The following is a 27,607-nucleotide window of genomic DNA, read 5'->3' on the forward strand; positions in this document are numbered from 1 at the left end:
TAACTGTCACATCTTGAGGAGTTTGCCCCCTCACATGAACTAATGTGCCACAAACAGGACTTTAATATCACCAACCATTCCCATTTTATTATGGTGTATATATGTTTACTATCCAGAATGCTATGTTAACGTCCTGTAAGCTGTACTGTGCATACCTTTGTTTTGAGTCTGCCCGGCTGCCCGAGGCTTCGCTTGTGCTGCTTTAAGTTTTAAGAATACACAATAACAGTAACACTGCCATACAAACAAATGTTCATGAATTGAATTAATTATTTTAATGTGCTGTTAAGCTACAAACCTGATTAAAAATAATAATAATAATAATAACATAAAATATTTGTGATGTAACCTACCACTTATAATTGTATTAATATATTTAAAATTAGTGACAACATCGTGAAACACTGAAAGGTTTGAAGCAACTTAACAAGTTTTCTAACAGTCTGACAGCCAACTCCACAGTGACCCCTAATGGACACTTTTGCTACCATCACATCTTGGTAACGTAATTCTGTGAAACAACGAGACAAACCAGTGCTGCACAACTGTAAATAAGGCTCCTTATTACCGTAAAGCAACCTATCAGTAATTAAGACTGACACATGTTTTGGAGAAATCCATGTGTACAAACAAGGAAAGAAAAAACTCTGAGACTGTTAAAGACAGAAACCTGTGACTGAGGTGAATGGTTCACTTCACTAAGGAAATCCTTGCTGTACTTCGATGGTAATCAGTGTTATGCTGTAAAAGAGGATCTTTCAGTGGTGCAAATTCTTAACAAACCTGTGATTACTCAAATAATGTTGACTTTAATCACATGGCATAACCTTTGCATACTAACCCAAAACATTTAAATACCAGTTTTCACAAGTATGTTCACTTAGATTTCAGTGCAAAGTATTGTACATTTCACTTCATTCACTAGTGATGTCATAAATAGATTCATCACATAAAAGTACAACGTTGTAAAAGGCTGATGTATCATTTTTTAGCATCAAGATGAATGTTTGTACATGGAATTTATGTCTATAAAGTCATAAATAGTTACAGTGGATCTGCTGCTTAAGCTATTTAGCGTGATCAATAAATACTGTAAGTAGTATAAATTTGCCTTTTCTTATACAGTAAATTAAATTTGCTGAAATTCCTCCCACAGCACAGTCAAGAACACGTAATAGAAATGCTAAAAAAAAAAAAAAAGGAAATTAAAATAGAGCAGTCAGAGTTTTCAAAGCGTTCTGGGGGAAGCTGGGGACACTGAGTCAGAATGGTTCATGCAGTGGTCGGTGTCTACCATGGCAGAAACCCCCAAACGAGAAGTAAAGAGTTCTGTCAAGCTGAACAAGGAGTCCTATCCAGCTTTTCTGGCCCATAAAACTCTGGAGGTGGGTAACAGACAGCCTCCTGGTAGGAGTCGAGTTTGGCCATGGAACCAGACTTAAGGGTGGTGTTGAAGCAAAGATTCAGGTAGGGGAAGCTGCTCAGTGCTGACTTCCAACATCAGGAGTATCGTGCTTCTTAACCTCTCCTTGGAAAGGTTTATGTCAGGGTGCTGGAGATGAGAATCTGACCATTAATCATATCAGATTGAAGAGGAATTGATCAACCTGTTGACATGTGTTTTGTGCACTTCAACATTCTACTACAATTGTCAGGGGATTGTGTGGGGGACGCTCCAGGAGTGGCTTTTTGTTACAGGCTTTTTGATCCCTGATCAACAGTTAGAGCTTGGCTCACAATGGTGGGTGTTGGACTCCACCCAGGCTACCCTTTGTCATTGATTCTGGAAGTAATTTCTAGGCACAGCCGAGGGATGGAGCAGATCATGTTTGGTGGTCTCAGGATCTTATCTCTGCTGTTTGCAGATGATGTGATTCTATTCTCTTCATTATCTCCTGCTTTCACTGGGGCGAAGGTTTGTTGCTGATGGCCGGTCGAGCCATGCATTCACCTATGACCATGAGCTGTTGGTAGTGACCAAAAGAATATAACCACAGATACAAACAGGAGAAGATCTCAGAGTAGACATCCTTCCAAGCCCTCTCAGTTTTCTTGGAAATGCCTCGGTGTATTTTCAAAAGACTTGGAGGAGGTGGATGAGAAGAGGGAGGTCTGAGCATCTACACTTATACTGCTGCCCCCACAGCCTGAATGTCTACATTGCATAAGACCAAACTGTAAATTAAAGCAATTGTGCATTTAAAGAATTGAATGTGAAACTCTTAATATGTTGATTTTGCAGAGAAAGAAGGCGTCTACAAGAAAGTGGGTGACAAAGTTGTCCTCACACCAGGCTCTGTGCCTGCTTCCATCACCAGGATCAAGTGGACACATGATCAGGATGTTGCTCTGGAGTGGACCAGACAACAACGTTTCACCTCCTGGCACTTCCGAGGTACATTCACTCAAGATTGAAATCCATATACATACACAGATTACATATTTTTAATGTTTGCATGCAGCGTATTTAGAAAAAAGTCTTGACTCTCATTGTAAAACTACAAAGCCTAAAAGTATCCTTAAATCTTTCCTTTAATTTAACCCCTGAACATACACCAAACATGAAGGTTTTCGTACTGACGACCTTTAAATAAACGTAAACCTTTGCTCAAATAATATTTTAAGGGACACATTTACGCAGACCAAGAGACTAGTTATTGACTGCCTGACAACCATTGGTTGCCAGAGAAAAATGTGTTTTCTCTGACTGATTGGGTGGCAAGTAGTTGTGGGAATTTGCTGACTGTAGAAAGGTGAAATTGGTCGCAAAAGAGGTGTTTGGTGCTCCACTGAAAACCTGCTTGCAACTGGTTTGGTCATTAGCAGCCCCAAGCGGATGTAAAACTCAAAAGTGTGACACAAACTGGAAACAGAGCTCGTTTGCCTTCAAAGTAAATGTTGCAGCTTTTGAAACATGTTGATTTTGCAGGTAAGGCAGAAAAGTATCTGCATTTTTTCAACTTTGACTTCCACTGTGTGGTTAGTTGGCAAGTTAGTTACATCTTAAGTCACACAGACAATTCACCGCCTTTATGCAAACTACTGGTTTCCACATCAATCTGATGTTGACTAAAGCAATCACAAGCAGTCTTGATGCCTGCTTAATCATCCAGGTAAGAAAATCCCAGCAAGTTGATTCTTTTCATGTGAACATAACATATTCAGTGAGTAGAAGTCTCTCGTCCAAGTGACTTCTTTGCTCTTTTTCAGTGACTTCACTGAAAAAGAAGTCATTTGGATGACTGAGTGAATGTTTCTGCCACTGTACTTGCTACACCCAGATGGAGAGAATCAATTTTCTGTCACCAGGAGGTTTGTGGTGAAGAACCCTCTTTGTGAGTATTCACCCAGGGAAATCCAGGGACCTTCAGCAAACACTCAACTGGCCAAAGACAAAATATCTTTCAATAGCAACCAGAGGTTGCAAGGAGTGTGTAACTTAAGCCTTCATTAACAAGCTAAGTAGATTCTTTGGGGTAGGTTTTTTGTTTAAACTGTTATGAGGTATAAATAACTCTCGGATTCCAGTGATGTAAATTTCTACTGGTTAGCACCTTAAACTATGAAGTTTAAGGTAATTTCTGTGCTAATATATTGAAATGATCCACGATGATACCTTCACTTCATACTTTTAGATGGCTGTGAGGTGGATACCTCCACTGGGGTCCTGACGATCTCAAACCTGGCTCTAAACGACAGCGGCAGCTACACGGCAGAGATTAATGATGAAGTCATGAGCACAACGGAAATCATTGTTATCAGTAAGTGGGAGGAGGAATTCATACTATAGCCAGCACGAACTAGTTCACCTGATTTTAAGTCAAATTCTTGTTGGTTTTCTCCCTTTTCTACCAGCCACTGTCCCTAATCCTACTGTGTCCACATGGTGCCACCCTGAGATGACCTACTGTACTCTCACTTGTGAACCCAACGTGACAGACGACGCCAAACTGATCACCTATTACTGGATGATAGGTGACATGGTGAAACAGTCTCCAACCAGTCAGTTCAACATCACACAGGTATAAACAGCATCTGATTATTGAATCACATGACAGCTCTGTTGGTTATTTTTTTATCATTTTATCCAAACCTAATGAATCCAAAACTTTTTTTAATCTAAATACTTTCAAGACATTTTATCGCAGCTTTACGTGCATTTGGCCTTTACACAATGTATAAAGAACCCGTTTGCTTTTCCTTCATTATTTAACTCCTCATGAATTTTGTATTTCCTGAAGAATAAACCACATTAAATGTGCGCTTTCAGGTAATATTTGCCTCTTTTTTTTGAGTCTGCATTTGGGTCTTACACCGATCTTGGCACGTCCAAATCCACAGACACCCACACCCACAACAAAAAACAAACAAAAAAAAACAATTAGGGTGCATGTTTCAAACAAAGGATCAGAAAACAAATACATTCAGACTATCAAATGATTATCTTTAGCTTCATGGAAATTAAGTCAGTAAGTTGGAGGGAAAGTTCTGACAGATTTGAGCGCCACAAACAAATTCAGTGACTGGCAAATGGTAAAATTCAATATGTGGTAAACAAAACAAGGACATTTGTTTTCTAATTAAAATGCAGTGTGTGTTTATGAGCTCCTTTTTTCTCTTCATTTGAAGGCAAACAGAGAACGTTTGATAAGCTGTCAGCTGGAAAACCCAGTCAGCTATGAATACAGTGAAAAAATCCTGAATCCACTCTTAATCAGTGAGTTATCAGCTCAACAAATTATATATGATTAAATATTACATTTTATATATGAAAAACAACAGCGACTGTGGCAGTGCATCTTTTTATTTTTTATTTTTTATTTGTTTTTTTTATTTTACACGTATTTAAAAACTGGAAAACATAATTCTTGTAAAATTAATTTATTCCTTTTCTAAAACTTTTCTTAGGGAATCGGGCTTTACTGAGCTTACCATTTGTATAGATTCTGGTGTTCCTGTTTGGCCTTATTTGTTGTAAATGCTGGTAAGAATCCACAAAAGATTACTCTGTACAAGTTTATCAGCATTATTTTATTGTACTGTATTGTTCTCACTTAATAATTTTATTTAGATATAATTTGATGGACTTTTTCCATTTTATTTTATTTTAGTTCTTCTTTGTGATTCAGTTTTGCGTTGTGAGGTACCCCTGCTCTAACTGGTTGTCTTTTTCTTCTTGTCCACCTAAAAAGTTGTTGTACCCGCAGGACCCGAAGACACCGCTCCTCCACTGCTACCAACACTGTGAGATAGAGCAGTGCTGGATCAAACTGTGATGATGAGGATGAAGAAGAGTTGGTGTTGCATAAACCACTGGAGAAAAGTCTGCTTTAACTAATCCTGGAAATACAGGAAGAGAATAATACTTACTAAAATCTTACTTGTAAAATCATGAAAAAAAAACTATAATAAAACTTTTCATTATAATTAACATGACTTTGTACATTCATTTAGCTTTGTTAACATAGTAACGTCTTGATTATTGTTTTTTAATGTTTTGTTGTTACTAATCAGTCTGGGTGCAGTCAGGACTCAGCAACTTACTGAATGCCAAACTTGAGAGGTTCATTCTTCATGTGTGAGGACAAACAGACAGGATTTAAATACTTTGTCAACTTTATAATCAGCTTAAATAGCCCTCTAAGTCTATGTGATATACTGTGTGGTATACCATTGATGTATTAAAGTAGAGTTGGTATAAACTGTGGCTATTTGCAAACATATTTCATGTTATCACATCACATTTTGCAAAGTATTTGCCCTCAAATATAGTTTGGTAGATATAGGCCTATAAACATTTGCATTATTGGAAAAGTGCTTCAGAAAATGACCTTGGTCAGTGGACCAGTTTGATTTCCTGTTGTGTGTTTTTTGTTTGTTTGTTTTTTTTTGGGGGGGGGGACACATCTGGACACACCCTTCAGGTTTTGTTTTACATTTTTTAAGTGTCACTTTCGGTTTGTCAGTGACGCAGTTTAGCTTTCCACTCTTCCGCTTCTCTGATATATTCGCAGTTTAAATATTCTCTAGTTGTCTCTGATATTATTAGCCGACTCTCTCTTGTTCTTCGTCTCGTTTATGCCGTGATTTAAGAGGATGTTACGATCCGTGGGGTTAAGAATTCTTCTCTTAAGCGTGGGGTTGGTCCTTTCAGGTAAGATGGACACTCTGAGCTTTCAGTGGGGTGAACAATGGCGCATAGCTTCATACTAACCGTGTATGTTTTATTCTTAGTGTTATTTACGTTTCGCCACCGTGTTAATGGTAATGTAAAGGAGTGGTGGGAGTGTTCATGGTGAAACGAATGTATCGCTATTCTGGAGCCAAACACAAACCCGGAAATAAACGAACTTTTTATCAGTAGTTTATTAATAGTGTAAGCTGAGGTATACTTTAACTGGTGGAAGAATAACATACGAGTTCGAGTCAAAATATGATATCATATGATTTATTATATAAATAAACATTAACTCCCAGGTGCTGCTAACACATAATAGGTGTGAAATGGAAGTTTTTAATGTTATGTCGCAACAACCCGCTTCAGGACGACGCCCGGTAAATAGTTGGTGAAACAAAAAAGCACAGAAATAGTTGAAATATTCTTCATATTTATTTCTGAGGTGTCTGTAAAGCAGACACATCTGTTTCACCAGCCAGTCCAGCACCGATTAATCTGCAGCACCGGATCAAATTAGAATAAAACCGGTCCTTTGGGTAGGATGGATTGTGAGGTAGGATGGAACACCCGGCAGCGGCCATTTTGAGGTCATTCATTCCAAAAGTCACGATCCCGTCATTTGTAGGTTTCATTCGCTCGCCCAGAAAGTCAAATAAAATATTTGAATGTGTTCATGAGAGTTTTAGGGAACAGTAACATTGATTTTATGATGTTATATATGTTTTATAATGTCTGACGAACCGATAATGGGATTGTTCCTTTGCGTGAACTTACCAGTACACCCCCGAAAAAGAATAAAAAAAAAAAGTAAACTACATTAAGGAGTATTTTACTCTAAGATCAACAAAACAGGAGCACAAGATGGAAGATATGTTGTCAATCTCCTTCAGAGGTGAACATTTTGTAACAAATCTGCAGTAATTCAATTCTGTATGCTGTACTCCAGTATTCCCTGTTATGCTCCAGTTATTGTTTTGATGTTATCAAAATGCTGTTTTTGTGTATATTTGGGGAAGTTTATCCTGTTTATTTGTAGATTTTACAGCCAATTAATTCCAATCCCCTGGATAGCACCAGAAAACCATCAATAATATTCAAAAGTACCTTATATTTGTTATATTGAAATCAGTTGAATTCATTTAAATGTTTTTAAATGTGATAAAATGTAAGTATGTTTTGCTGATGATGCTTAAAAGCAAGTAAAAAAGACAAAATCTGATAAATATAATTATTTACAGTGCTCTACCATATAAACTGGGATCATCATTAACATCTTTTACAGCATTTTGCAGATGCCACACATGCAGCTAAACTGTGTTTGTTTAGTTCTGCAAATTAGTTTTGTAAACAAAATGTTTGGTTACAGAACTAAATATGAAAAATCATGTTGATTTTGGTTTTATTTTGCCATAGACAAAGATAGTTTCAAGAAAGTGGGAGACAAAGTAGTCCTATCTTCAGGCTCCGTGTCTGATCCCATCACCAGCATCACGTGGAAACATGGCCCGGACATCGCTGTGGAGTGGTACGGAGGTGAAATAGTTCCGTACCGGGACTTCAGAGGTACGTATGCTCAGGATTTAACATCAAATGCATGCAAGATAGTGGCTGCAGATTTGAAAGATCCTGGATAAATGGGAGGGCTGTCCAGAAGGGCATCATGTGTGGAATCTGTGCGAAATCAAGAATATGGATCAATCAAGCTTGTGCATCCAAGGTTTCTTTTGAAGATATATTTCTTTCTTTTTTTTTAATTTATGTTTTATTAGTTTTCTTATTTATACAACATGTACAACAAATTCAACTTAATCACCGTGGGGGGAAAAGCAAGGCAAAACAAAACAACAACAAAAGAGACAAACGGACCAAAACAAAACCAAACAAAACACAAAAACAAACGAAACAAACCAAGAAATACAATGAAGGCTCTCCTATCAGTGCCCTGACAGAGAAATTGCCTCCCAAGGACAATTCCACTTCCTTCCATCTTGAACAGTATCCAGGTTTACACCAGCCCACCAGATTTCTTATTTGTGTTGCCCTGTAGTAGTCCTGTAGGCAAGGGAGGCCTAATCCTCCTTTATCCTTGGGAAGCTGAAGTGTTTTGAACTTAATTCTTGGGTTTTTACCCGCCCATATAAATCTTGAGAGGATCCTATCCCATTCTACAAAGTATCTATCAGGATTTTCTATAGAAACAGACTGGAATAAGTACAGTATCTTTGGGAGCATATTCATTTTTATGATATCCACTCTAGAAGAGATGCTTAGATAAGGGGTTAATGACCATCTGCTAATATCTAGCATGATATCTTTTTTTAAGTAGGGAGTAGTTGATTTCTTCCAAACTGGTTATATCCATTGATAAGTTTATGCCCAGATATTTGATAGTTCTTTTGTCCCAGCTTAGTTTGTATTTGCTGAGCAGAATTTTATTTATTTTTTTGGGGGGGCTATAAAAGCTACTAAGAACTTGGGTTTTTTGTATATTCAATTTATATCCCGAGTATAGCCCATACTCCTTTAACACTGACATGAGCTCCATATTTTTCCAATAAAAAAAAGATCTTGATCCCCAAAATGAAGTGGGATCAAAAATAGCTAAATGGACTTATCTCAAAGAATTGAAAATTCCTTTTAAAACATTTTTTCTGTCATTGTGCTGTAATGAATTAACCTCTTTCATGGATTTGATGCATTTTAAAATTATAAATTTATGCTGCACAGATAATTGAATTACCTTGGTTCATTACATATATTTACTAAAAGTCAGTTTAAATAATTATCTAATTGGTTAATTATGTAACTGTGACGTTTTTAGGTCGGTGTGAGGTGAGTACTTCCACTGGAGCGCTGACCATCTCAAACGTGACTGTAAAGGACAGCGGCATCTACACAGCAGAGATCAACAACAGAGTCATGAGTCCGACTAAAATCACTGTTCTCTGTAAGTGGACGAATTCAGACTGAAGTTTGCTTTGACTCATTTTTTCACCATATTTAAAATAAAAAGCTTGTTTGTTTGCTGTCTTTAATTATCAGCTGCTGTCCCCAAACCCACTGTCTCCAAATCATGCAACCCTGAGATGACCATCTGTACTCTCACCTGTGAAGCCAGCATCACAGATGACACCAAACCAGTCACCTATTCCTGGATGACAGGTGACAGGCAGACAGCTCAGCCTTCAAGCAATCAGCTCACAATAGCAAAGGTACAAACAGGATCTGATTGTTCACATAACAAGTCAGCTGCTTATTTTTTTTCCAGACAATTTCTCACATAAACCACAGTATTGAAGCAATGACTAACAAATTATAGAAAACTTAAGACATCAGAAAAAGAAATGAATCTAAATATTTTCAACAATTTTTAAAAAAATTTTTAGGTTTATGTACATTTGTCATTTTAGGCATTAAAAGGGAATTTATTTGTTTGTTTTTGTTTCACTCATTTTTGATAATTGAGATTTTTGATCATTATTTAAAGTTTTAGGAAAATGACAATAACAAAACATAACCAATGAAAGTAAATAAATGACCACAAAAAATAAACACAAAACACTAGAAAAGTAAATAAAACACATTTTTCTACTTTTCACACACTAGCTGAAACAGCCACTCTTAAAAACTAAAAGAAATCAAAAATTAAAACAAAGCCAATACAAACAACGATAATTACATTTACACATTTCTATGTACCAGCATATTTTAAAACACAGTGAACAACATAATCTCTGTTTTATACTACTCAAATAGTTTACCTAGATTATACATATACATGCAGTGTTGGGAAGGTTACTTTTAAAATGTATTCCACTACAGATTACAGAATACATGCCCCAAAATGTATTTTGTAACGTATTCCGTTACGTTACTCAATGAGAGTAACGTAATCTGAATACTTTGGATTACTTAATATATTATCATGCTTTTTACAACTACATGAATGTACTATTGCTGTGTGATTTATTACTATTACTGAAGGTCCGCGGCTCCGAACCGTAGTAAAGGTTCTCAGGGCGACCGTGGCTCAGGGGGTTGGGAAGCGCATCTGTAACCGGAAAGTCGCCGGTTTGTTCCCCGGGCTCTCTGTGTCCTGGTCACTACCGCCTACTGGTGTTGGGCAGAGGAGCCGATGGCACGCTTCTGTCAGTCTGCCCCAGGGCAGCTGTGGCTACAACTGTAGCTTGCCTCCACCAGTGTGTGAATGTGAGAGCGCTATATAAATGCAATCCATTATTATTATTATTATTAAAGGGACCTCTGGCTAATACGTCAGGTTCCTTGACGGGCTCTTAGCCGAAAAATAGCTTTACTTCGTTGTCTGGGTCAACTTTGCTAGCGAGAGACAGAGAGAGGCGTTGAAAGGCTGCTCCAACGGAACTTATTGTTTTCGGAGGAAAACACGAACACAGTGTACAGTAGGGCTGCCACGATTAGTCGACTAGTCACGATTACGTCGACTATCAAAATCGCCGACGACTGATTTAATAGTCGACGCGTCGTTTGAAGCTTTGTAAGATCACAAAAGACGCAGGAATAAGTAGTAGGATTTAAGAGTGTAATAACGGACTGAAACAGAAGATAGCAGCACTGCATGTACAAGGATGCCAGCTGCCGTTAAACCCCGAAGAAGAAGAAGCTGTGTCCCAGAATTCATAGCGCAGCCCAGCTCAGTTTCCAACAATGGCGGCAGCTAGTTAGTTTTAATATTGCTCTTATTATTCTTTCTGGGTCACAAAATAAACGTTTAACATATTTTCTGGCGAGAATGTAGCTGTGTAAACCTCAAATATCTGCTCAGTTTATCAAGACACCACATATTTTCAAAAGCGCTCCGACGTTTTCGGAGACGTCTGTTACCCACTAGCTCGATGGCGAGCCGGGGGCAAGGGTCAGTAGAGCTGCTGAGAACACCGGACTCCCGGCAAATCGTTTTCAAACCCACCGCCGTCTTTCGCTACTCAGGTTAAACATGATATATGAGTCACTTAGATAACTTACAAATGTTATTGTTTGGCTTTTTTTTTCAGTACTTTATTTGTTCCTGAGTAAATCGGTTTGGCTGAGATTAAAGTTATAGTTTTTACACAGCTGAATAAACGTCAAGCAGACAGCTGATTATCAGAAGTGTGAGATGCTCGAGAATATACTCCGGTGTCCTGTTATATTTTAGATAGCAAGGAGTTTATTAAACTTCACAGAAACAATCTGCAAATTTCATTAAAATTTAATAAACTATCATCTTGTCTTTATTTTTAGTTAGCACATACCTTAAACACTTAAAGCTGTAAGCTAATGATAGTTATATAAGAGCAGATGCTGCTGGTGCAATAAGCTGTACGTTTTACGTCCAATGGATGATGATCTGATTAGTCGACTAATCACAAAAATAATCGGTGACTAGTCGACTATCAGAATAATCGTTTGTGGCAGCCCTAGTGTACAGTCGAGTCTTAATAGCTTACTTACAACTGGGCTCGTCAGGCATTCTTCTTGGCTGCAGTGGTTATTATTATAGTTACATGCTTCCAGCTCCCGTTTTTGCTCGATGACTGCTCGTACTTTTCCACTCTCCTTTTTCTCCCTCCCTCGCGCTCACAGACACATAACGAGTATGGCAGTCCATTCTCCCTGCAGCACGGACTACACTGCCCATGAGGCTACATTCTTTAGGGCTATGCCTATAGCATTCTGCCTATTAGCTTAGCACAACAACAAAAAGGCACTCTCTCACCCAGGAAACACACAGTGAGAGAGAGCGTGCCACCCTGTTACCATGGCAACCGTAACGCTACAGAACGTAGCTGTCAAAAAACCCTAACAGTCCTGACCCGCCACAATATGAAACAGGAAAATACCGCTGTGTAATCCATTTATTTCAGCAAAGTAACTGTATTCTGAATACCACCTTTTTAAAAGGTAACTGTAACGGAATACAGTTACTCATATTTTGTATTTTAAATACGTAACGGCGGTACATGTATTTCGTTACTCCCCAACTCTGTAAACATGCTTTTTTAATATTTGTCCAGACCCTCAGGCGTTTTTGGTGCATGTAGTTTAATAAACAATCAGTTCATACCTAGGATATGAAGTCAGGGTCACTTTATTGGGTACACTTTGCCAGTATTGTTTTGGATCCCTTTTTGTCTTCAGAGCATTCCTGGCATAGCTTCCACAAGGTGCTGGAATCGATCTTCAGACATTTTAGTCCATATTGACATGATTTGTCCCCACAAAGGTGCTCTATTGGACTGAGTTTTGTTGACTATGGAGGCCATTTGAGTACAGTGAACTCATTGTTATGCTCAAGAAATGGCCTGCATTTGTATAGCGCTTTTTACTCAGTCCCTAAGGACCCCAAAGCGCTTTACACTACATTCAGTCATTCACCCATTCACACACACATTCACACACTGGTAATGGCAAGCTACATTGTAACCACAGCTGCCCTGGGGCGCACTGACAGAGGCGAGGCTGCCGGACACTGGCGCCACTGGGCCCTCTGACCACCACCAGTAGGCAAACATGGGGTTAATATCTTGCCCAAGGATATTTGGCATGCAGCCAGGAGGCAGCCTGGGATCGAACCACCAACCTTCTGGTTAGTGGCATACCAGTTTGAGATGATTTATGGGAACATACAGGAGTGGTGAATACCAGATATAGAAAAGCAGCAATCGAGACGAGGATATCTGATATCCTGAGGCAAAACTGGTATTATGAAATGCTTAATATTAATCTTTTTATAAAGTGCAGAATATTTAAGCGAGAGTTCCAACTGCAAAATTATGTGTGTAGTTTAAATCATTCCACTTTTTAAGGTTTAGATGCTGATTTTTTGATATCCTAGTAGCTACATGCAGATTTTATGACTATTTTAAAAGTTTATGTTAACTTCGGAGCTTGGGTAACATGGACATGAATGTAGTCATTTTAAGTTAAGACAAAAATATCTGTCTGTGTTTCGGGCTGAGACTAAATGTGAATAAAATATAGACAGTGTGTAACTCTAAGGATATCATTGACAATTGCAAATATTTCTAAAGAAATTGTGTCTTTATTTGGACATGGGTGATTTGTTGACAGATGTATTTAAGATACCTTTATTAGTCCCACGAATGGGAAATTTCATAAGGCTGCCAGCGCAATGGCGGCGCCATCTTACCCTTCCGACCATACATACATTACACAAAAACATCACATGGGGAAGACAGGTCAGAGGGGTATAACAATGGAAAACATGAGGAAATAACTCTCCCCAGACTGAGCTCCAACAGGGAGATCAGTTTGAGAACAGAAAAAAAAAACACCTCTGCACATAGCACATAAAAAAACTCTTAATATATCATAGAAACACATGACAAGCAACAGGGATGGGTAGAAGGTGTGAGACAGCCAGTGTAGACAGTGCATCCGGGCCTGCAGCATATGCGCTGGTCTCCTTGATCCACCGTCTGCATCGGAAAGGAATAAGCGTCGAAGGCGTTTGGAGTGGGATTAGTCCCATTCGTGGAACTAATAAAGGTATCTTATCTTATCTTATCTTATTTATTTATTTCTCCTTTTTTGATATTGGCGATAAACTAAAATAAAAGTGGATGGAAATGGTTAGTCTCGCACTTTTATTTTGTATTTTCTGGAAATATAGTTACATTTATCAGGGTGTATGCAGCCATCTTTGAGCCTGTCCCTGTGCTATTGATCTGTTGATTGTCCACACATAGACAAGTGTCCCATAATCTGTTTAAAATCTAATGAATGTGTTTGGTTTATGTGCTTCTCTCTTTTCTCTTTAATTCTAGAACGATACAGGATCTGTTGAAAAATCAATCAGCTGTCAGCTGGAAAACCCAGTTAGCAGTGAAAAGAGTGACAATGTAATCATTTCATTTGCAAGTGGTGAGTTATCACACCAATATGTATCTGTGGCAGAAAGTGTTTCTTTTGACTAATGATGGATTTTACAGACATTTAAAGATTGGGATAAATTGTTTTGGTAATCGTTTGCAGTTTTATTAATTTATTCTTTGTTCTTTTATTTTTGTAGGTAATTCACTGTATTGGATCATACCATTAGCGATTGTGTTGCTTGCGTTGATAGTGGCTGTAATTGTCTTTTTTCTTTGCAAAAAATACAGAAAGCGAGGTAAGAACCCACAAAACAATTATGAATCTTACTTTCTTTTTAACATCTTGATTTATTAATCATTATGCAAATGTGCATGATGAATGTTAGGTGAGGTTAAGACACTCCATTATAAAAGCACAGCGTACTTACAATAAGATAGGAAATATTGTTTTGCCACAAAATTACCAAAAAATTACACAGTACTTTAAATTACTTAGAGAACAATGTGTCTCCTTCCTGAAAACACATGAAGTCATGCACTTTGTAAAATGACTTGAAATTACTTGCACACTATGCTAACAGTATAATTTTTTTTCTAATTAGTTCTTTGTTTATTGTAAATGTTACTTATTCTAGTGTGCCTAGTTTTAAGTATGTTTAGGTAAAAATAATTACTTTGTAATTTAAAATAAGTCCACATAATTACAGAGGAATTATAGGGCCATATTAGAAAGTGTTAATAAAATATCTCGACATGTTAAAGAAACAACCCAGACAAGCCTGTACTACAGATAGTGTGATAAACCTAGGACTCGTGTATTTTACTTACAGATTTAGTCTCAGGATATAACAGAATTGGTGAAAATCGCCGTATTTGTGTGTTTTCTTCTGTATCAAAGTCATCCAGCCACACTTGTATGTAGGTTCATTATAAGCACAATTTCTAGGCTAATTTTAATAGTGCTGAATGCAAACACCTCTATCTACAACTTCCCAGGCTCAAAAATCCTCCAAATTATTAGACTTCGTCTTTATGTATTCAACAGAAACACATTTCAAAGCCAATTTCAAAGATGTGACTGATGGATGAAAACAAACCAGGGTAAATTTCCTCTTAACTTCATGTAGATGAAAAGCTGAACATTAAAACAGTAACAGCATCCTTTGCTCATAATATATGTTTGAGCTCAACAACCCCAAAGAAATAAGCTAAAATCGCAAAACAAGCAATGATTGATATTTCTGTCAATCAATAAATGTCTTTGTCTTCAATTCCCCAGAAATCAAAACACAAGACGAAGCAAATACACCAGAAGGTAAGATAATACAGTATAAAGCCTCTCTATAACTTATATTAGGTGGTGGTGTTAAAACTGGGATTTATTAAGACATATGGGACAGGGTCCACTGGTCTGGGAACAGTAAAAGCAGAAGTTTGGTAGGCCAGTTGATTGACTAACTGCTGACATGTTGGGCCCAGCAGCCTAAAACAGGCAAAGCATATTTGCTGAAACAGACCCTCAATAATGATTAGTTTGCTCTTACAGACAGCATGTCTTTCATATGAGTAAAGCATTGTTTTTGCTGCTTGCTTCCACCACTGGCCTGTTTTAGACTATGTCAGAAGAAACTAAACTCACTATAAATGATTCTATATTCTCATAGATTAAGCTGGCAGTATATTAGTTAACAGTAAAGCTGTAAAAGTGTTGCGGGCTGAACATTGTTTTAGGGTCATTTGTCTGTTGTGTTACGTCTGTGTCCTTACAGAACTACAGTGACACTGAAGTTAAAACAAAATACAACATCACCAGCAGCAGTATAGTAAACTTTACACCAGTTTATCAGTTAATGTGCTGTTCATGACATACATTTCATTTATTATCTGACAGAGATGGTACAATTGGTTGGGATACAGAGTAATGGAAGAGGTGAGTAAAATCTTATTTAATGGGGGTAAAAACAATAATAAAGTAAATGTGACAGCAGGTGATGGATGCTTAAGGTCCTGATATTTCTTCCAACACCAGATTTGTCAGTCCAAGGAACATCATCTTCCTCTGTGGTCCCAGCATTAAATTCACCCAACAATGGTGAGCAAAATGTTTTCATAATATATAACACATTTGCAACATGCAATCACTTCATCTTGTATAACTTGTTTGTTTTTTTAAAAGTAGCATCAAAGCTGTGACCGTAGCATCGACCTGTATGAGCCTTAGAATTTGCAGGTTTAGGTGGACGGATCTGTGACCTGCAGACCGAGCAAAAATGCCTCCTGTGTTCATTAGAAGTGAACAGAACGTTTGCTGTGTCGCATATGTACTGTGATTCTGTTTTCAGTAGTGACAGCTCCTCAGATACATAATGAAAACGAGTTGATGTCCGCAGATGATGAAAATGAAGCAGGTGGGTAAAATCAGGGGAAAAAACTAACTAATTATGTGATCAAACACACATAATTGTTTGATCACATTATTACAACATTATTACAATACACATAATTATCGCGTTCGTACAATATAATATTTATATTGTACGAACGTGAAAGTTTTTTGTTACAACGTGATAATTATGCATATTGTAATAACATGATAGAATATTGTACAAACATGAAAAGTATATTGTTAGAACAATAAACTTTTCACGTTATAACCGTGATATAGCTCTATTTTTCTTTTGCCTGGGCAACAGCTCTACACTTCCGTATCGCCCTGTTAGGGTTGTGATATTTTATTTATCATTTTAATCACTTCACAGAGACGTCAAAAACTACGTCAGAGGTCAAGAATGAACTTAGTCAGGACCAAACACCTGCAGCATCCACAGATTCCAGCAGTAAACCTGGTGAGTAAACTGAAAGTGAGATGAGTACGAAATTAAAACACATGTGCACAATCAGACATACACACACTTTTAATCCTGAGGGATAAACCTACAGTATGAGATGCACTTTAATAGGCTGAAAATCTGTTTTGTGAAACTCAAACTGGAACTCTGTGACAGATCTGCTGTTGTTCTGATGCTTTTTTGTTTTTTAATCACTTCACAGAGACGTCAAAAACTACCTCAGAGGTCAAGGATGAACCTAGTCAGGACCAAACACCTGCAGCATCCACAGATTCCAGCAGTAAACCTGGTGAGTAAACTGAAAGTGAGATGAGTACGAGTTTAAAACACATATAATCAGACAAACACACACTTACTCAAAACTCTGCCTGGAATACTGACAGATCTGCTGACACTTTTCTGTCCAGTGTTTAAGTTGATCATTTCTAAATGACAAATCTAACTTAGATCCTGATGTTTGAGATCACATTAGTTTCTGAGACTCAGCAAGCTGCTCTGAAACAAGCCAGGAATGTAATATTGTCTAAGATGAAGATCTGCAGGCATTTTTTTTTTTTTTTTTGCCTGTCCCCTTTGGTTCTTTTGCCATCAGAATTATTGTCTAAAGGCGAAGAAAGATGCCCAACGGATTTACTTTACCAAATTGACCATCCCAGCCTTGCCATAATGGTCTATTTGATTCACCTTTTATTGTTTATTTTATTTATTTTTTTATTTTCACTTGCTAGATACGGGACAGACTTGAATGAGGAAAAGAAAAGGGAGAAAGAAAGAGGGGGAAAAAACAGCGGAGAAACAAAAACCAACTAAATAAGCAGACAAAAAAATACATATATCAATCACCTGGATCACCTGTTGAGAAAGAAAAAAGAAAACAAGCAGAAGAAAACGAGAGCAATACAATAAACAACATCACGATGATATATGGGAATATAACAGTAAATACTAAATATTAAACATTATTGTGCAGCATGTAAGATCGACAGCGCACAGTGTGCTTTGAGGTAGCAGCCAAAAAGGGTGTCGTTTGTGTGTGTGAGCACCCGTGTGTACACCTGTGAGCATGAACGCGCTTGTTTTTAAAAGGTTCCTTCATGTAATGATCTGCTAGAGGGTGTGGGGAGTCACAGCCCTGTCCTCCAGGGCATGAAGCAGGTATGGAGGAGATCAAAACTCCAGACATCCAGAGGCCCCCAGAACACAAGAGACCAAGGAAGACCAACAGAGGGGCAGCTGCACCACTATCCCAGAAAGAGCTGAGGAGAGTCCCAGATGAGGGGTCACTCAGCAGCCGCGGAGCAGAAGCCAGGGCGGGTTGTAGTGACGTGCCCGTGAGCTCCGCCGGCAGCCAACTGTGCCAGACTGACCGAGCCCCAGGCCGAGAGGCCGAGGGCACCCCACCCCCGAAGTGGCCCGAGCGAGCCCCAGGCTCCAGGCCCCGATAAGCGGCCACCAAGGAGTGAGCCGGTGTGTACCTGGACGCCCACCCCCGGACACAAAGAACCACCAACGCACCGATGTCTGAGGGCGTCTGACACTGGCAGGGGAAGTGGTGGGGGAGATAGGCCTCCATACCTTGGAGGGCCTGAGATGTCCCCAGAGAGGTGGCGTCTGATACCCAACCTGACATATAGACATAGAGATACAGGCACACACAGATACAAACACCCATTCCCACCCTCATGCTCTCATATGCACTTACTCCACACTCAACCAACGTGGAGACAGACATAAAGAGACACTGTACACACAATCACACTCCCCAAGCGTACTCTACGAACCGGGTCTAGATACCTTTGCCCCTGGAGGGGGAAACTGCACCCAAACCCAGGTGGTGTTACCCAGACCGCCCCGACTCCGCAGCAGCAGGGAGGCCCCACACTCCAGACCCCAGTCGGACGGCCAACTCCTCCTCCTGGCCCCCCACTCCAGCAGGCCGCAGAGAACGGGGGTGTGAGAAGACTCCAAACCTCCCTCCGCCCGCTCATATGTAGTGTTGATGCATGTGTGTTCTAAGGTGCATTTAAAACCCAGGAGGGCATGGAGCTACCTGCCAGAGAGCAGCAGGTAAGCGCATAGCCCCTCCTGATAGCCCTCAATGTCTACATGTATTTAAAATTGAGAGGTGGGCAACGACGCCAGGGGTGAGGTTGTACACCCTGATGGTCTTTTGGAGTCCGTGTAGCGTGCCCACCCCAAGATCCTATATGTATGTGTTATGAGAGTGTGAGTAATGTGAATGTCTAAGTTGTGAGATAAAATTGAGGCACAAGAAGCCAGAAGGGGACAGAGGGGGGGATGCCTCCCCTGCACCCTGGTGACACACCTTTACCCCAAGGGCCTGCATGTGTGGGTGATTGTGGTGGAGCGGGAAGAGGCAGGCATATTTTCTGAACTTAACATCTGGTTGTTTTTGTTTAGTTTGTTTTGTTTGTCGTTGATTCTTTAAATGTGCGATGGTTTGACAGACATGCCAGCGCTGGACTCAAAGAGCAACGAGACGTCAGATTCTGAGCCGAAACCTGAAACTGGTGAGAAAAAAAGTCGTCACAGCAGAGAAAAAAAAAGTATTCCTTAACCTTTCTGTTTTATTTTTAAAGCCTCAAATTTGTGCTCAATAACTCACCTGTAGATGACCTGTAATGTGTATGACAGACAAACAACAACTTATCTAAGCTAATTTCACTGCCCACCTTGCAAAAAAGGGTGAATGTGTCTGTCTGATGAACCATTGTGCTGAAAGATTTTTCCATATTAAACAGACAATCTACAGGAACCACAGCAGGGCCCACAGCCATTTATTTTCATGAGAATTTAAAATGCAATTTTAGAAGTCAAATTTTTTTAAATATGATTTCATCCTGAGGGATCGATCTGTTAGTGTTGTGATATTTTATTTATCATTTAATCACTTCACAGAGACGTCAAAAACTACCTCAGAGGTCAAGGATGAACCTAATCAGAACCAAACACCTGCAGCATCCACAGATTCCAGCAGTAAACCTGGTGAGTAAAGTGAAAGTGAGATGAATATGAGTTTAAAACACACGTGCACAATCAGGACAACTTCATGTTCTTTTTTGTGTGAGTTAAAAAAATGTGGCTAATGCTGTTTGATCTGTTTTAGCCCGTTTTATTTTCTGAGACTCTGCAAGCCACTTTGCAACCCACCTGCACCTGCATATTAGTGCTTATGACAGAAACAAGAATCAAATTAACAAGAAAGAGTTTGATCAATAAAATTTGACAGAGTGAATCCTTACATTAAAGTGGGATGGGTCTTTGTATCACCTAACCAGAGATAGAGTCCGTAATAATTCTTTGACACAGGGACCTGAAACATTTTATCCAGCTAAAGGCATTTTGTTAGCATTTAAGCTCTCAGCTGAATGTTTTGTCCTCCAGTGGTTTTTCAAATGGGGCACATTGCACTCTGTCTCCACTGGATATTATAACCAGGATTTTAAACAATCTTCTGACGTTTTACAGTCAAATAAAAAGGTCAAGAAACAGGTGAAACATCATACAGCAACTCATAAACTACACAATGGATTTGATGTGACGGTGCAAAATGTTCAAACTAATGAGATCAATGGAGGATTGGCTACTTGGTGCATTTCCTACTGACATGAGGGCTTTGTTTTTTGTCCTGGTGTGAATTTGATCAGAAATATTTTAAATCTGAAACGAGCAGAAGCACCTCTCAGACTCACCACAGCGTCTCCAAAGAGTGCTGTTTGTGGGAACTTGACTTTTTCAGTGAACGTGTGAATGTAAGAGGCTTTCATACTTACAGTCCCTCTGGCTAATTGTTATTTGCGTGTCTTCTCTGTATGCTAGCATGTGTTTTAGTGTACTGTGGGGTGTACACATTCACCTAATAAGTAAAAAATCTCTGGTTCAAGCCCAGGAGGAGACACATTGAGGGTCGTGTCAGGAAAGGTCACACGGCATCTCTTATGACTAAGGGACGCGACACTTTCAGTGTGTATATACGTTACACAAGAAGTTCGGGCCTGAAAAATTTGAATTTGGGCTCATTTTGTGGCAACGTACTCGGCGTGTAAAAGCCTTTAAAGTGAGGAGAGTGTTTCACAAAACAAATTTTCAGCCTATTAAAGTGCATCTTATACCGTAGGTTTATCCCACAGGATTAGGTCACATTTAAAAAGATTTGACTTTTACAATTATAATTACTGAGAGTTCTCAACATGTCACGTGAGTAACATGTTAAGACCAGTGAGATGAGTGGCACACTGTCCATGTGGGACATTTCCTGGGGGCCAAAGGATCATTTCTGCCAGATGTGAATTTAGCCAGTTGTGTTTTAGCTGAGGGTGAAAATATATTTAAAACCACAAAGTCAGCATTGAACAAATAATGTATGAAGTATATTCCAGGTTAATTAATCACTGGAAACAAATTAAGCTCAGTGGTTAATATGTATTTACATGTAAATGTGTTCATTACAAAAAACCTGTCGCACCAAAAAGACAAAAAAATCAAATAATATGAAAGTGTTCTTAAACCTTTTATTTCTGTTTTATTTAAAAAACGTTGAGTTAATACAACCTTTAAAGTGCTCTGGGTCAATCTGACTGTAAGTAAACTGAAGGGGTTTCAGTGACATGTTTATATTAATGCATAGGTTCCAAATGTACGCTCATTTCCAATAAATTTGTCAATGAATTTGAATTTGTATCATTTTAACGAGAATTAAAAATATCATTTTAAGAGTCAGCCGTGTGACAAACTGGCAGCCTGTTTATGTAAATGTGATTTAATCCTGAGGGATAAACCTACAGTATGAGATGCACTTTAATAGGCTGAAAATCTGTTTTGTGAAACTCAAACTGGAACTCTGTGACAGATCTGCTGTTGTTCTGATGCTTTTTTGTTTTTTAATCACTTCACAGAGACGTCAAAAACTACCTCAGAGGTCAAGGATGAACCTAGTCAGGACCAAACACCTGCAGCATCCACAGATTCCAGCAGTAAACCTGGTGAGTAAACTGAAAGTGAGATGAGTACGAGTTTAAAACACATATAATCAGACAAACACGCACTTACTCAAAACTCTGCCTGGAATACTGACAGATCTGCTGACACTTTTCTGTCCAGTGTTTAAGTTGATCATTTCTAAATGACAAATCTAACTTAGATCCTGATGTTTGAGATCACATTAGTTTCTGAGACTCAGCAAGCTGCTCTGAAACAAGCCAGGAATGTAATATTGTCTAAGATGAAAATCTGCAGGCATATTTTCTGAACTTAACATCTGGTTGTTTTTGTTTAGTTTGTTTTGTTTGTCGTTGATTCTTTAAATGTGCGATGGTTTGACAGACATGCCAGCGCTGGACTCAAAGAGCAACGAGACGTCAGATTCTGAGCCGAAACCTGAAACTGGTGAGAAAAAAAGTCGTCACAGCAGAGAAAAAAAAAGTATTCCTTAACCTTTCTGTTTTATTTTTAAAACCTCAAATTTGTGCTCAATAACTCACCTGTAGATGACCTGTAATGTGTATGACAGACAAACAACAACTTATCTAAGCTAATTTCACTGCCCACCTTGCAAAAAAGGGTGAATGTGTCTGTCTGATGAACCATTGTGCTGAAAGATTTTTCCATATTAAACAGACAATCTACAGGAACCACAGCAGGGCCCACAGCCATTTATTTTCATGAGAATTTAAAATGCAATTTTAGAAGTCAAATTTTTTTAAATATGATTTCATCCTGAGGGATCGATCTGTTAGTGTTGTGATATTTTATTTATCATTTAATCACTTCACAGAGACGTCAAAAACTACCTCAGAGGTCAAGGATGAACCTAATCAGAACCAAACACCTGCAGCATCCACAGATTCCAGCAGTAAACCTGGTGAGTAAAGTGAAAGTGAGATGAATATGAGTTTAAAACACACGTGCACAATCAGGACAACTTCATGTTCTTTTTTGTGTGAGTTAAAAAAATGTGGCTAATGCTGTTTGATCTGTTTTAGCCCGTTTTATTTTCTGAGACTCTGCAAGCCACTTTGCAACCCACCTGCACCTGCATATTAGTGCTTATGACAGAAACAAGAATCAAATTAACAAGAAAGAGTTTGATCAATAAAATTTGACAGAGTGAATCCTTACATTAAAGTGGGATGGGTCTTTGTATCACCTAACCAGAGATAGAGTCCGTAATAATTCTTTGACACAGGGACCTGAAACATTTTATCCAGCTAAAGGCATTTTGTTAGCATTTAAGCTCTCAGCTGAATGTTTTGTCCTCCAGTGGTTTTTCAAATGGGGCACATTGCACTCTGTCTCCACTGGATATTATAACCAGGATTTTAAACAATCTTCTGACGTTTTACAGTCAAATAAAAAGGTCAAGAAACAGGTGAAACATCATACAGCAACTCATAAACTACACAATGGATTTGATGTGACGGTGCAAAATGTTCAAACTAATGAGATCAATGGAGGATTGGCTACTTGGTGCATTTCCTACTGACATGAGGGCTTTGTTTTTTGTCCTGGTGTGAATTTGATCAGAAATATTTTAAATCTGAAACGAGCAGAAGCACCTCTCAGACTCACCACAGCGTCTCCAAAGAGTGCTGTTTGTGGGAACTTGACTTTTTCAGTGAACGTGTGAATGTAAGAGGCTTTCATACTTACAGTCCCTCTGGCTAATTGTTATTTGCGTGTCTTCTCTGTATGCTAGCATGTGTTTTAGTGTACTGTGGGGTGTACACATTCACCTAATAAGTAAAAAATCTCTGGTTCAAGCCCAGGAGGAGACACATTGAGGGTCGTGTCAGGAAAGGTCACACGGCATCTCTTATGACTAAGGGACGCGACACTTTCAGTGTGTATATACGTTACACAAGAAGTTCGGGCCTGAAAAATTTGAATTTGGGCTCATTTTGTGGCAACGTACTCGGCGTGTAAAAGCCTTTAAAGTGAGGAGAGTGTTTCACAAAACAAATTTTCAGCCTATTAAAGTGCATCTTATACCGTAGGTTTATCCCACAGGATTAGGTCACATTTAAAAAGATTTGACTTTTACAATTATAATTACTGAGAGTTCTCAACATGTCACGTGAGTAACATGTTAAGACCAGTGAGATGAGTGGCACACTGTCCATGTGGGACATTTCCTGGGGGCCAAAGGATCATTTCTGCCAGATGTGAATTTAGCCAGTTGTGTTTTAGCTGAGGGTGAAAATATATTTAAAACCACAAAGTCAGCATTGAGCAAATAATGTATGAAGTATATTCCAGGTTAATTAATCACTGGAAACAAATTAAGCTCAGTGGTTAATATGTATTTACATGTAAATGTGTTCATTACAAAAAACCTGTCGCACCAAAAAGACAAAAAAATCAAATAATATGAAAGTGTTCTTAAACCTTTTATTTCTGTTTTATTTAAAAAACGTTGAGTTAATACAACCTTTAAAGTGCTCTGGGTCAATCTGACTGTAAGTAAACTGAAGGGGTTTCAGTGACATGTTTATATTAATGCATAGGTTCCAAATGTACGCTCATTTCCAATAAATTTGTCAATGAATTTGAATTTGTATCATTTTAACGAGAATTAAAAATATCATTTTAAGAGTCAGCCGTGTGACAAACTGGCAGCCTGTTTATGTAAATGTGATTTAATCCTGAGGGATAAACCTACAGTATGAGATGCACTTTAATAGGCTGAAAATCTGTTTTGTGAAACTCAAACTGGAACTCTGTGACAGATCTGCTGTTGTTCTGATGCTTTTTTGTTTTTTAATCACTTCACAGAGACGTCAAAAACTACCTCAGAGGTCAAGGATGAACCTAGTCAGGACCAAACACCTGCAACATCCACAGATTCCAGCAGTAAACCTGGTGAGTAAACTGAAAGTGAGATGAGTACGAGTTTAAAACACATATAATCAGACAAACACGCACTTACTCAAAACTCTGCCTGGAATACTGACAGATCTGCTGACACTTTTCTGTCCAGTGTTTAAGTTGATCATTTCTAAATGACAAATCTAACTTAGATCCTGATGTTTGAGATCACATTAGTTTCTGAGACTCAGCAAGCTGCTCTGAAACAAGCCAGGAATGTAATATTGTCTAAGATGAAAATCTGCAGGCATATTTTCTGAACTTAACATCTGGTTGTTTTTGTTTAGTTTGTTTTGTTTGTCGTTGATTCTTTAAATGTGCGATGGTTTGACAGACATGCCAGCGCTGGACTCAAAGAGCAACGAGACGTCAGATTCTGAGCCGAAACCTGAAACTGGTGAGAAAAAAAGTCGTCACAGCAGAGAAAAAAAAAGTATTCCTTAACCTTTCTGTTTTATTTTTAAAACCTCAAATTTGTGCTCAATAACTCACCTGTAGATGACCTGTAATGTGTATGACAGACAAACAACAACTTATCTAAGCTAATTTCACTGCCCACCTTGCAAAAAAGGGTGAATGTGTCTGTCTGATGAACCATTGTGCTGAAAGATTTTTCCATATTAAACAGACAATCTACAGGAACCACAGCAGGGCCCACAGCCATTTATTTTCATGAGAATTTAAAATGCAATTTTAGAAGTCAAATTATTTTAAATGTGATTTCATCCTGAGGGATCGATCTGTTAGTGTTGTGATATTTTATTTATCATTTAATCACTTCACAGAGACGTCAAAAACTACCTCAGAGGTCAAGGATGAACCTAATCAGGACCAAACACCTGCAGCAACCACAGATTCCAGCAGTAAACCTGGTGAGTAAAGTGAAAGTGAGATGAATATGAGTTTAAAACACACATGCACAATCAGGACAACTTCATGTTCTTTTTTGTGTGAGTTAAAAAAATGTGGCTAATGCTGTTTGATCTGTTTTAGCCCGTTTTATTTTCTGAGACTCTGCAAGCCACTTTGCAACCCACCTGCACCTGCATATTAGTGCTTATGACAGAAACAAGCATCAAATTAACAAGAAAGAGTTTGATCAATAAAATTTGACAGAGTGAATCCTTACATTAAAGTGGGATGGGTCTTTGTATCACCTAACCAGAGATAGAGTCCGTAATAATCCTTTGACACAGGGACCTGAAACATTTTTAGCTAGCTAAAGGCATTTTGTTAGCATTTAAGCTCTCAGCTGAATGTTTTGTCCTCCAGTGGTTTTTCAAATGTGGCACAAGGCACTCTGTCTCCACTGGATACTGTAAATTTTCTGTTTTACTTTTAAAACCTCCGATTTTTGCTAAATATCTCACCTGTAGATGACCTTTAATGTCTATGACATACAAACAACTTATCTAAATTAATTTCACCGCCCACCTTGCAGAAAAGGGTGAATGTGTCTGTCAGATGAAACATTGTGCTGAAATATTTTTCCATTTTTAACAGACAATCTACAAGAACCACAGCAGGGGCCAGAGAGGACAACATAGGACCAGAGACTTCTTCACCGAGTGTAGAAAGAGCCAAATCTTTATCCTCAGTCACTTAAGGACTGTTTGTATTACATAAGCGCACAAGGTGGAGGAAGGGAGAGGGTACATGTTTGATATTTAATGCTGTATGTGTCAGAAAGGCTGTAGTATCATTATTGCTTTTTCTTCCTGCCCTTTCATCAGCATGATTTTTTGACACATTTAATTATACATTTAAGCGTTAGCAAACATCACTGATGTTCAGCTAACAAAACAAACTGGGCTAAAAGCATGTGTGCATTTCTGAACATGTTTTTCTGTCGTGTTCATTTGCTGTGAAAATCACTTCACTACCACCCAAGATGGCAGCTTGTAATAAGCTTAGTTAAGTCTCTAATTGGCTTCATTTATGGACCTTGAAAGGGAGATGTCCATATATGTGGGTAATGGAGATGTGAAACAATGATAGGAGAAAAAAAATATTAGCGATGCAGCTGGGTGAGGTGAGGTGACTTTCACAGTAGCAGCTGGGATGACTAGCAGTGTTACTGAGTGACAGATGAAGGGCTTTGAAATCAGAGCAGGGGTGTCAAAGTGGTGTTAGCTCACAGGCCAAATACAATTCTACCTGATCTCTGGTAGGCTGGACCAGTAAAAGCATTGCATAATAATGATTTTAGCTCTGAAAGTGCAAAGATTCACCAGGGACAGTGCCGAGATCATCAGATGAGAAGTTTTAAAAAATTCCTTTTAAATTATTATGGTCATTTAATGAGTGCTCTGTCAAAAAAAAAAAAAAAACAGACAATAAGCTGCCTGAGACATCTTAAGATAAAATAGGTGCAATTTCAACAACATATCATTTTTTTTTTCCACTTTGAATTGAGAGCACTGTCATTAAATGCACTGTATTTTATAGTCAAAAGACAGAGCACCTTCACATGTAAAGCTTTTGTAAGTAAACAACTACAATATTTTACCTTTTATGATTCAAAAAGCTCTCTTAGACTTAAAATACTTTACTTTTTTCAGACACGTCTTCTGTACATTAGATCAATACTGGCATGACCACACCAGGAATAACATTAATTTAGGGAAAAACAGGAGGAATTCATGACAATTTGCAAAGCCTTCCAGTGAACTGATTCCTTTTCGGGCCTGTTGTGGCATGTTTGAAATTCCCTGCGCTTTAAGTGTCCTTTCATTTCTATGATAAGCAGCATTTTTGCAGTTTGCAAAAATTGCATGATGATATTGAAACAGAAACAGAAGAAGGGAAACTAAGGGAGGATTTATATATATATATATATA

At 38.5% G+C, this 27,607-nt stretch overlaps 1 protein-coding gene and 1 long non-coding RNA gene across 4 annotated transcripts; both read left to right on the forward strand.

The window, feature by feature from the left end:
• Positions 1–4,627: 4,627 nt before the first annotated feature.
• On the forward strand, positions 4,628–5,356 carry LOC146361177 (uncharacterized). Its single transcript, XR_014799456.1, has 3 exons — positions 4,628–4,717; positions 4,909–4,984; positions 5,193–5,356. It is a non-coding gene; the product is annotated as an uncharacterized LOC146361177 (long non-coding RNA).
• Positions 5,357–5,965: 609 nt separating this feature from the next.
• On the forward strand, positions 5,966–27,580 carry LOC146361178 (uncharacterized). 3 transcript variants are annotated; one of them, XM_084921869.1, is made up of 21 exons: positions 5,966–6,154; positions 7,592–7,741; positions 9,000–9,125; positions 9,221–9,390; positions 13,987–14,083; positions 14,232–14,330; positions 15,314–15,349; positions 15,926–15,964; positions 16,064–16,126; positions 16,377–16,442; positions 16,794–16,880; positions 17,086–17,172; positions 19,352–19,414; positions 19,803–19,889; positions 21,800–21,886; positions 22,227–22,289; positions 22,678–22,764; positions 24,675–24,761; positions 25,102–25,164; positions 25,553–25,639; positions 26,271–27,580. In XM_084921869.1, the coding sequence occupies exons 1-21, from the start codon at positions 6,097–6,099 to the stop codon at positions 26,312–26,314; spliced, it is 1,746 nt and encodes a 581-aa protein (XP_084777995.1). In that variant the 5' UTR covers positions 5,966–6,096; the 3' UTR covers positions 26,315–27,580. The 3 variants fall into 3 exon arrangements, with proteins under 3 accessions (XP_084777995.1, XP_084777996.1, XP_084777998.1); XM_084921870.1 differs by lacking the exon at positions 25,102–25,164; XM_084921872.1 differs by lacking the exon at positions 22,227–22,289.
• Positions 27,581–27,607: the final 27 nt, after the last annotated feature.

The sequence above is a fragment of the Perissodus microlepis genome, chromosome 23 (genome assembly GCF_051167445.1).
Source record: "Perissodus microlepis isolate ML-2025 ecotype Zambia chromosome 23, ASM5116744v1, whole genome shotgun sequence".
NCBI lineage: Eukaryota > Metazoa > Chordata > Actinopteri > Cichliformes > Cichlidae > Perissodus > Perissodus microlepis.